We start from the raw sequence: 12202 nt of genomic DNA, 5'->3' as shown, positions 1-12202 counted from the left end.
CTGTCAAAATTAACAGTTTCTTTGTATTTTGCTGCACTATTTTTTGTTGTCGTTTCAATAAAAGGCAAAATCCTAAAAATTCTACTCTAGAACTAGAAAAACTTAACTCCTAGGATATATTTATAGTTTTTTTTCTGACGCGTTTTCCCTTGAGCCTTAGGTTATCATTTTTAAAGAAACTATCATGGTTTTTAAAAAGTACCAAATTTACGAATTAATTAATGTGCCTTCTACAATCTTAAATTATCGGTGAAAAAGTTTAGACAATGACTTTGTTTAAACCAATCATATTTTATCCCTGATTTTCTTTTTTAAGCTAACGAACAGCAGAACAAGTTAATACATTTTGGAGGGAAGAAGTTTATTATCTCCCATGTTCCTTGTAGTTGTTCTATCAAAAAGTAAATTTCTGTGTAGAAAAAAAAACTTCAATTTGAATGAAAACATGAGCTATTTTCTTGTGAATTACATTGAATTGGCTGCTGTCATTAAAATCAAAACGCTAGGCCAAACACCCGGAGTAAGAGCTAAAGTAACATCTAACAGACAACCAACCCATGGCATAAAATTTGTCTGAAGGTCTGAATTGTGTTACTGTGTATGGTAATAGTTGTCGCCCTTTTTTTGAGCCAATACATTCCCCCTTTACATTCCTCACTCCTTCCTTTATATTACACCCTTTATGTAGCAGCAGTGGCACAATTATTAACGTATAATTGTAACCAATATGCAGAGGGGCGATATTGCATCTAAAGAAAATCTGTATTGCCTTCGATATTTCTGCCAGACAAATAATTGCTCAACTTTTTACGATTTCTTTGGATATCGAGTGCAAAATTCCCAAATTCCCAACATCAAGAAAATTGAGAAGTTAAAAAACAATGATTACAATATTTGATTTTCATAAAAAAAAACTACCATAAATATTTATATACTGATTTACTAAATCTGAAATACATCTTATTTTTCTTAAACCTCAAAGCAATTTATCTAGTTAAAATTGGCATAGAGAAACAATCCTTTAAATACATCTCAAACAAATAATGATAAAGCTTGTTGTATTCTATAATACATTGGCAAAACTGAAAATTAGACACAAAAGCGGATTTCTAATTTTAAAAAGAACACTTCTCAGTTTTGTTGGTCCCGATGGGTCAAAGACCCAGGCCAACAAAAACTGGTAAATATACTCCGATTTTTATTTATTTATTTTTATTTAAAATTTGATACGATACTTGAATTTTCAACATGGCTTAAAACCAGTTCTCAAAAAGCACTTATTGATCCGTTTCGAGGCCATACTAGAATTGAATTTTCCATTAAAAAAAATAATCAATCTGAATTCTTACCGCTATAGAGTGGTTTGAAAAATTAGTCGCAAATGGGGCCATCATTTTAACTGGCTTTTTATCACAATTAGATCTTTTTTGCTGATTTTAAATCACATAATAATTCCTTATTTATTTTCTATTAACACAATTTTATTCAGAAAAACTGATTTGTTTATTTTGTCACTGTCAATACCCTGGGCTCTTGGCTTTTTTGACCACAAACAGTAAAGTAAAACTAAATAACTATTTAGTCGGAGGTAGGCGCGCTGGATGACCAAGTACAGATTCCCTCCGCTCCGAGAGGCGCAGCAATATCAGATGGAGTGAGCGAGAGGCGAACAAAGACTTCTCTAATTGGTCCATAGATCCGGAGGATTTCTCCTTATTGGCTAAAAAGAAACGCATATGTGATGAAATCGGTTTTCCATTGGTCGGTTTTGCACACAGCGGAGTAATATTTTACAAGTTAACACTTTTGACAGATTTTAAGCAAAAAGAATTTTTTTGAAATAAAGGTCCCATTTTAAAAAGTAATATTGTTTTTGATTAATAACAAATGAGCCAAAAGAATACTTGAAAGAAAGATTATGTTTTCTAATGTAAAGTTAACTAACTTACTCTGAGATCCTAGTGCCTTTGACCCTAGCATCTAAGGACTTTTTATTTGAAAGGAATTAAAAAAGCCAATATTTAACCAAAGAATTTTAATCTTGAAAAAAAAGCCAAATACCATCCCTGAACCTATGCAGATTGTAGATTTTCCCTAAAACGGATAACTCAGGTTGTTAAGCGAGGTAATACAAACAACAAAAACCCTTACTTTTTTATACTAGCGGCTACGCCCCTAGAAGCCTTTAGGGGCACTTGAGTTAGGAGAGGGAAAAGTCGACCTCATCCCATATTAAATTTGAGTTTCAAAAGAATAAAAAAATATTTTTTGGGGGGAGGGGGGTAAAGACATCCTTTCAAAAAATAGTTTAAAACCTTCCCAGGACCTATAAGAAGCTTCACTGTAAAGGAGAACAATATCGGGTCAGCGATTAGCGAGATCCTTCGGGACAGACAAAAAACGCTTACTACTTTATATAATAGGATAATAGGATTATAGCTTTTATTTACTACCTGTTATAATTGCAAAAGAACCGTCTTTAGCAGGGAGTAAGGGAGGGGACAATGGGCAATTAATTCAATATAAGAGTTGCCCCTTGCCCCACCTCCCTTCTCCCCGTCTGCTACATTCCAAACTAACACAACGAGTGTTTATTTCCCTTGCCCCCACTTCCCTTATCCCTTCTCCCCGTCTGTAATATTCAAAACATACATAACGAGTAGCGGCATTTCATGCGCAAGTATCCAAACTCAGTCAGAAACTGCTAAATTCTTGCACATTCCCTTTAAGCCAGTACCCAAAGTCTGAGACTCCTAAAAATTGAATATTCGATCCATTGTCCCCTTCCTTACTCCCTGCGTCTTTAGTCACATTTGGACCATTTCAAGATATATCTCAACAGAATAGTTGTTTTTTAAAAATCAAATATAAATTAATCTATACTTTTCTATAATTTATTTTCTCGTATTCATTCGAATCCGGTGGATAGGAACCGGTTCTCATCCATACGAAAAAAACTATGTCTAGCATCGTATTATATCCAGCTTTCTACGAATATAAAAATGTACAAGTATAAGATTAAAACCAGTTTATTTAGCCCGTGCCTTCGGCACCTGGGGGCTAAAAAACTGGTTTTAATCTTATAATTGTACATTCTATATCCGCGGAAAGCCGTTTATAATACGATGAAAGAAATAACTATTCTATAAATTATTTTACAGCAAAGGAAAGTGGAAGGTTGCGCGATTATTTAACCTTTTAAAGGGTCATTTTCAAAAGATGTATAATCTATACGTGGATATCATAACAGGGGAAAAATTGTCGCCAATTTAAATTGCTAACATGGACCTCATTTATTGGTCCGTTCGTTCATCCAGTAGGAGGTGAGGGGATGTGGTAAAGGTTGGGTATAAGGGTGGTATCGTCATTTTAGCCCGCTGCTAGTTTTACTTTATTGGAGAAAATGAAAATCTGTTGTAACATCCAAGTTATAATAAATAAATTAATCTAACCATCTTGTCTTACTTGTGTTTCTATACTCTGTGAGCTTTTTTAAAAGCGAAGCTTTTCTATAATTAGGGTCGGTCCGTCCGTAACGGATAGCTTTTTTTTTGTTAATTTAGACATGTTAGAATTGTCCTATTTATTCCAAACTTTGCATGGGGATTCCTGTAGTAGTTAGGTACGATTTAGAAAGCGTAGCAACTCTATAATCACTACCAGGATGTCCGTACGTCCATTTTAAACATGTTGATTTTTTACTTTTTTAACAACAAATTTTTATGTGATCTAATAATCCGATTGATCTGATATTTGATATACTGATTCCTGGAACAACAAAGCATAATATTATAAGCAACTCTATAACCAAGTCCTAAAAATGTAAGCAATTTCAACAATTTTACTTACAATTTTGCTTCGACTCGACTCTTAAACATTTATATTCTGATTATTCAGTTCTGACACTATACAAGTGTTAATGTCCGTTTGTCCTACCGTTTCAGTGCTTCGCTTTTATGGATATTGTCATCCTTGTTTTATTATTACATCTACATCAGCCAGTAGTTAATAGAAAAAAACGCAATGTCAATAATGACCGCGTTTAAAAGATCCCTTAGTCGACATAAACTATTGAAATTGAAGATCGAGATTCGATACATCATACATGAATACAATTTTGATGGGTTACAGATTTATTCATAGAAGTTTGCCCTGTCCAAATAATCATTTGTTCCTTTGGGTCTAGCAAAACTGGAATAATTTCTGTTTTTTATTTAACTATCAATGGTAGACTTTCTATAACGCGATGCGAAAAGAACTTTTAAAGAATTTTGTTAAGTTAATAAAAGAAAATTCTGTAAGGAAATGTTCACGTAAAAAGATTGAAAGCATAAAAGGTTTTTTTTCTCCTTAGGCTTAAATCTTTATGTAGGTACTAAAAGCTGCGCCCGCCCTTACATCTAGGGGCTTTGTATTTGTAGGAGTACAGAAAGGAGTGAAAAATAGCCTAAAACCATCCCACGACTTAAACCTATATGAAGCCTTCCTAAAATAGAGAACCTAATCGGTTCAGTAGTTATCGAAATCTACAGACAAAAAACCTTATTAATAGCGGCTGCGCCCCTAGCATCTAGGGGCTCTATATTTGAAGGGCAGAAAAATAGCCTAAAACAATATCCAGACTTATTTTTAATAATCAAGTAGCCTAAAACCATCTCAGAGCCTATAAGTGGCTTCACTGTAAAAAAGAACCATGTCGGTTCAGCGGTTAGCGAGATCCTTCGCTACAGACAAAAAAATCTATCTTTATATTATAAAGAAGATTTATTACTTCTCTGAATATTAAAATTCTAGTAAGCAATTGCCGGGATCTTAAACTTCAACAAAAAACCGTGTTATTTTATTTAATAGGATAACAAAATGCGAGAAGGTTTCGTGATTTTTTTATTAAATATTTTTTGGATACCTTACAAATTACTTAGATTGACGGAACACAAGTGTCTTTCCGCTGAATTAAAAAGCAACGGCTGAAGCAGTTGCATTTGTGTCACAGTACATAGTTATTTTGGCGTTTAAATTTTATTTGTCGGTACGTTTGTCCTTTAGTACGTAACGGTTAGCTCTTATCGTTAATTTCAGCAATTTAGAATAGACCCATCTATTTCAAACATTAAATGATAATTTCTGTAACAATTAGGAAGATGTAGCAACGCTATGACTGAACCAGGAAAGTCCGTACGTCTCTTTACAACATCCTTGTTATTTGTTTATTTGAACCAGGATAGATTTTCATATTACTAAGTAAAAACTGTTTATGAAATACAATTACAAATAATACTTGTCAAAAATAAACCTAAAATAAAAAATACACAAAAAGTTACAATTTTATTTGATTGAAGTATTTACATACAATACACTTTTGAAAAACAAATTTTAATAAAATAATCTTACACGCATTTGAAGAAAATAACACTAAAACAAAAAAAAAATGACAAATAAAATAATATAAAAAACCTTGATATCGAGTACTTGGAGGGAAATAATTGTTTGATTTTTCTTTTTTAATTTACTTTACTTTAATTTAAATTCTACAATAAAAAAGCTGCAAAAAGAAGTAGATATGATTACCATTCAATTGTACATTTTTGATGATAAAGCAAAATTATTCAGATCATATTTCAAGAATAGATAGAGTCAATATTCATACATTTATTTACAAAAAAGTATAGTAATAACAATATCAAAAGAGCCAATCAATATCAGAGATCTAAAGGGATAAGACAATGGCCGATAAATTGATGTACTTCCCCAGTAATGATACACAAAATTACCCCTTGTGTAGATTAAAATTAATGGTTGAAACATTTGAACACCCAATTTAATGAATCGACCGAAAATTCACGAAAGTCCGCAATAATAAAACGGTATTATAAAACTTTGGGGACTAGTGTAATAAACAGCCCATTGTCCCCTCTCTTTCTGATTCAATATACACTTTCTGTCGATTAAGCATACAATTTTAATATTACTTTTGTAGTATTTCAATAAAGACTAGAATAACAATGAAAAAAAAAGTTTTCTAAAATTAGAAACCGGGAAAAATAAATATGTAAACTATTTACAAAAAAATGGGGACAAAATTATTATCACAGCAACAAAACAGATAAAACTATTAAGAAATAACAAGTAAGAAATTATTCTAAAGACTAGTTATTCATTTTTAATATATTTACATTTCAATAAAAATATGGTTTAATTTTAAGGTCCCAACCCTACAACTAAAGAATAAAAACATGTAACAATATAATAACATACAACATACACATAAAAACTGGTTTTACAATAATAAGATATGATGAAAATGTTTGTCGTCTTCCTTTTATTCTTCCAGTACTTCTAGTTCTTCGCATGAATGGCTCTTGAACTTGCGGCTGAAAATAAAACAATTGATTGATTTTTTGGTGCAAATAGTGTCCAAACTTTTCAGCCATTAATTTTGATCAAGTAAAAGGGAAATTTTGTTCGTCATCAATAAGTATTTATTCGAATTTTTTCTTCATTTTACAAACTTTGTTTGTGAGTCTGTTTTGCATATAAAAAGGAATAGAACAAATGACTAGTAAAATGGCTTAAGCTGCCAAAACTCTGTCTGTAAACAAAAATAACTCACCTCTTTCCAAATGGCAACTGTTGCCTCCTGGCAATGTGTAGAGAAACAGGCCCCTGCCGGATGTTCTTGAAAACCTGGATTGCCTCGCCTAAAATTTTATTTCTAAATTAAATAGTGAAAACTTTTCTAGAATTATTAAGAAAAGTAAAACTTTTTTTAACTTAAAGATTAATCCTGTGGAAGGCCTGAAACAATAATATAAATAAGTCATAAAAATTCATATTTTATGAAAAATATAGGTCTAAAACATCGTTATCATAGTTATTGAAAACAGTTTTTTTGATTGACATCAGCAAAACAATTAAAACAATCATCATTTTATAAGAAGGGAAGTATTTAAATCTGCATATCAACCAACAACCAAATCATTTATTCATTTAGAGGAACTTGAAAAAAAAACTGTATTTTCTTCATGGAAAAGGGAAAATGTTTGTTATTAAATTCCATCAATACAACTAAAGTCAGAAATCGATAGAACGACTCTTCCAATGTCAAATAATTTACGTCTCTTGAAAGCTGTATAGACTCTTTATCAGTTTTTGAATTGGCATTTTCAATGCATGACATTTAATGTCTTAACAAAATTAACGTAATGTCAAAATGATTTTGTCAGTTTCGTCCTAATTCATCAGTCTAAATGTTTTAAACCGATAGATCAATTCAATCAGGACTTTAATGTAGGTTTTATTTTAATTTTTCGATTTACAATCACTTTCCGCCTGTCTTACTGTCATTAAATCTGCCAGACATAATCTACATATTAACTCAACAAAAATCAAACAACAACAAAATATTGTAACCGTTCAAACATTTGATAATGGTTTTAATATTCAAACTACGTCATATACGTGATATTTATATATATATAAATTTTAGTTAATCATTCAATGCTCAAATAAAATAAATACAAAATTTAGAACAACTTATTGTAGTATGATGTAATACAATTATAGTAAGATACAAAAATACTTTCTTTTTTGTATGAATTGATATTTTTGACTTGGGAAAGTGTCCAAAATCTTCAAAAATTCTACTTTAAAGGATTATAAAATAAAAATACATTTGAAGATTAAATGTAATTAATCAGATTTTAATAATTCTTAAATAAAATAACTAAAAAATTTAGTAAAAAAAAACGTTATAGCAAATGAACATAACTAATTTATCCATACTAATCTTTTTTTGCCTGTAGTAATGTAATAAATGTAAAATATATGTGGATATTATAACAAGGGAAAAATAATCGTCAATTTAAGTTGCTATATCCCCTATTATTTATTGGTTAGGTCGTTAAACCAGCAGGAGGGAAGGGGATGGGGTAAAGGGGGGATTGTTTTTTTAGCCAGCTACAAGTTTAACTTTATTACAGTAAATAATAAGATGCAAGAAATAATAGATCCATTATTAGTATAAAAGTCCTATATAATTACCGAACTTGATGGTTGTCTCCAGAGCTTACAGAGCCATAGCTCACAAATATGATAAAATTTTTGCTTGTGCAAAGTTTATAATCTGATTGTAGGGCAAATATTTGGTCAGAATTCTAAATGTTTTTGCTTCTGTCCCGGCAGTTTACATCAAAACAAAAACCTATCAATCTATAGTTTCAATGTATTGTCGATGTGTCGATATTAAGTCAGCCAGGACACTTTTTATCATAGTCATGTAGCCGACGTAAACAATAAACATATAAAAGAAGCCATGGCTGACTTAACATTAACACATAGACAATACATTGAGACCATAACTATATACGCCAAGTTTTGATAGGGTAGACTCATTTCAAGCTTTTTTTTTTTTTTTTTTTGGGGGGGGGGGGTATTTGGATTCTACTTGCCAATTAAAGGTAAAATGCTATAAGACCATAATTTGCCATATAAAACGGTTCTAATTCGTAAACACGTGTGTTGCAATTAACCTACGAAAGTAATATTCTACAATGCAAGGTGCATGAAGAAAAAACCCTGTAATATGACAAATAAAAATGTGTTACTAATGAGTAAATGAAGGTTGTGTAATCACAGTGTTCGTGTTTAAGAAGCGACGGTCATATAAATTTAGAACCAAGGTGTTAGTGATATTATTCAGTAAAAGTATCAAAAATAGTAAAAAATATTTTTATGTGTGATGGACTAGATTTTTACGCGTAATAGGTTAACTATGAAATGTATTTAAATAATGTATGACTTTATTTGTCCGAAGCAGTGTAAATGAAACATTTAATCTTAGTGTTTCCTGCTAGTCCTGTAGAATATTAATTTCTTTAGACTTGGTTCAATATTCATATCACAGTCAGGTATTTCAATAGATAGCAGTGTACTTGAGATATTAATACACATAATTATAAACCATTTTTTTACTGTGTAAGAATGAAAAAAAAGATGACTATGTATATACATGTATATGTCTCTTACAGACAATATTTTTTTGTATACTGATCACGGTTGGTTTTTTATTAAATGAATAAGTTAGGGTACAATGTTTGGCACTTTCGATATAAGTAAATGATAATAACAAAGCCACAGAATACGATAATACCTTCAGAAAAATCTATGAAAATAGTTTTCATACTAAATTTTGGTTTTTTATATTTTTTTCTAAAATGTCATGACAGAAGATGCAAAATGTCGTCTTAGTTTTTTGAAAGGATTAATCTTCTCTGAAATCAAAATTATCAAAATATTTTTTTTGGTAAATGATTATACGATATATGTCAAACATTTTATCAGAAAGATATATTTAAAATTGTGAAGTAGAAACCTGAATAATTTTTCTTGTGGAAATAGTTTTCTGCAAATGTTGATAAACATATGTCTGCTAGCATTAAGATGTTTGTACTGCCAATACTCGTTGGGTTTTATTTAAAGAATTTCTTTGAAATGTTTTTTTTTTTACATTGTATACCAATAACGCAATATTTGCTATCAGAAAACCCCCGACTAAGACTCGCCTACGACCCGATCTTTTAGGATTGCTTTGTAATTTACATTTTTGAAAGTCTTTCAACAGTATACACAGCAAATTCTCTCTTTTTTAACTAACTTTCCGAATAATATACCTAAAGCATTTGAATTGACAAAGGCTATGCTAATATTTTTACCATTCAAGTTTATTTAATATTCTAATAAATAGCGCAACCCTCCAAGTTTATGACTACTTTTCATGAACATATGATCTAAAGAATAAGCTCTGATGCAATGTCATATAAGGATATTATAATATTCATTAAAAAAATTGTTATTTTTGCATATATGTTACATTTTACAGTGTTTTGTGGCTCAAAAGAAAGACAATTCAAAATTATTTCATATTATATAGTTTAAATTACATAAGATAACCTAGAAATAGTAAAAAATTCCCTTTCTTTTTTTGTCGTAAAAGAGAATTCAACAAAGATTTTCATTAAAAAACACCTTAGTGTAAAAATTAAAAAGTTTAAACATGGTCACAAAAAGATTCAATTAGTTTATTAAATGTTTCATTTTCAGCAAATGACGATTAATCTCTATTACAAAGAATAAAGTGTAAAAAGATATTCTCGTTTTAATTTTAAGCAACTTAAAATGCATTTTAATACCTTTTAATGATTTATTTTTTAAAACATCATTTTATAAAATGTTATTGATTTTTAAAGTTATATATTAGAATGTTTTTAAATTTTGTTAACATTTTGTTTTAAATGTAGAAAATTGGTAATTCTTAACATTCAAAAAATGATTTTATTAAATTTTCATCACTTAAATTGCATGTTTGATGAAATTTTCAACTGATAATTCAAGAAAAACCGTTTAAGTTTTATTATATTTTACTTTGAAAAGTTAAAAAAATATATTATTGTCAAAAATGTGGAAGTTAAACTTTCCTCAAAAAAGACCTAAAACATGCAAATTAACACGTGTAATGAGATTTTTTTTCTTTCAGGTTTAATTTTAAGTAATTATTGATATTTTTTGTAAAAAGGATTTTATATAAAAAGTTTTAAAACTCGAGTTATGTAGTGGTTCTAAAAAGGGTTGCGAATTTATGCAATTTTCTTGCAAAAAAAATTTTCTAGGATTTTAAAAATAGCAAAGGGTGTTATTAGACGTACTTACAGATACAATAGCTAAGTCATTTTGGCCAAACACTAAAATAAACTTTTGACATCTGAGGGTCCAGCCGTGTGATGAGAATTAAATAGATGATCTCTATTTGTATATTAGGCACTTTGTAATACTAAAATCATTTGAAACTCCTCACTGTGTTATGGTCAGTGTATATGATTATGAATAATCTTAGGGTTATATGAATATTTCACTTCATAAACAAGAAATGAATATATTATTTCTTGGATGTTACACCAGATTTTCATGTTCTCTAATAAAGTGAAACTCTCAGCAGGCTAAAATAAAGATACCCCATTACCCCGTCCTTTCCCCTCCTAATGGATCAGCTCCATGTTAGCAACCCAAATTGGCGACAATTTTTCCCTTGTCATTATATCCACGTATATTCTATCTCCATTAACCCTTTACAGCCGGGCCCCTAGCCGCACCTTAATCGGTCGGGGGGGGGGGGCGTTCAACGCCCCCCCCTTATTATCTCAGTTCCTATTAGAGCTAGAGGGCTAAATTTTTTTGTGCAAGTCCCTTGTTTGATAATGAATTTCCGACCTTTTATAAGTCTAAGTCAATTTTCGCTTCCTTCACCCTTTTATTTAACAACCTTTGTTTTTAGGTCTTTTTTTACTTTTAAATTTCAAACGGCTGTAATTTTCTTATTTTTGAAGCTAGAAGAAAAATTTTTTTCCAAAAAATGTTTAACTTTATGTAAATTTTACATTTGAAATATCAAAATATAAATTTCAGCGGCCGCAGCTGTACTTGGCAGCTGCCAGCCGCTGCAGTCGGCGTTAGGCGGGAAAACGGAGGCGGATCTTCATGAAATTTAAATACGTTATATAGACATGTCAGAAAAGCTTAAGTTTAAAATTTGAAGTCTCTAAGTCAAAAATTGCGGCCACAGGAGACTTTTAAAGATTTCTGGAGACCTGGAGGATCAGGACCTGCAGGATCATACCTGGAACCTGAAAGTGACTAGAACACCTGTATTTTATATAAGGATGTACTACTCGAGGATTTTTTAGTATTTTGGTATGATAAAATGCTTTGTTTTAGTCAAAAAAATATTTTCGCTCTTTACCTGGATGACCCTGCCAGGTTTGCTGGCATCCTGTGCCCGCCAGGATGAAGATATTCAAAAAATTCCAACTCTCAGTTATGTGTCATACCCATAGTCAAAAAGTCAAGCAGTTTGGGCTCTTTATCTTTCACACACAGAAAATGAGATAGAAAAAACCGGATGGGGGGGCGTTCAACGCCCCCCCCCCCCCCCGACCGTTAAGGGTTAAACAGGAAGATCATTTTACTAAAATTCTTTGGATCTCATCAAGGAGGGAGGGGACAATGCTAATTACATTAACAAACATTATTTTTCATATAAGAATATTTTTTATTACACTAAGTACAACCCCTTTATTCCTGGTATTTTTGTGGCTTAAGAGAGAATTATATAAATATGGAAATTCAATAAAAAACTCTTTCATACATTGCA

The 12202-nt window shown here is 30.8% G+C and overlaps 1 protein-coding gene across 2 annotated transcripts in view; it reads right to left on the bottom strand.

Annotated features, from left to right (window-relative positions):
* Positions 1 to 5312: 5312 nt before the first annotated feature.
* The window catches only part of LOC145316286 (uncharacterized), a 157876-nt gene continuing 150986 nt past the window's right edge, over positions 5313 to 12202 (bottom strand). For both annotated transcript variants that reach the window (XM_080156711.1, XM_080156712.1), the window contains 2 exons: positions 6611 to 6698; positions 5313 to 6371 (listed from right to left, as the gene is read on the bottom strand). In XM_080156711.1, coding sequence (XP_080012837.1) covers positions 6320 to 6371; positions 6611 to 6698 — 140 coding nt within the window. In that variant the 3' untranslated portion in view covers positions 5313 to 6319. The remainder of the gene's footprint in view (positions 6372 to 6610; positions 6699 to 12202) is intronic.

The sequence above is a fragment of the Acartia tonsa genome, chromosome 4 (assembly GCF_053477335.1).
Source record: "Acartia tonsa isolate MP-2025a chromosome 4, ASM5347733v1, whole genome shotgun sequence".
Classification (NCBI taxonomy): domain Eukaryota; kingdom Metazoa; phylum Arthropoda; class Copepoda; order Calanoida; family Acartiidae; genus Acartia; species Acartia tonsa.
The sequence above is the reverse complement of the archived record's forward strand: the minus strand, read 5'-3'. Positions and strand labels throughout refer to the sequence as shown.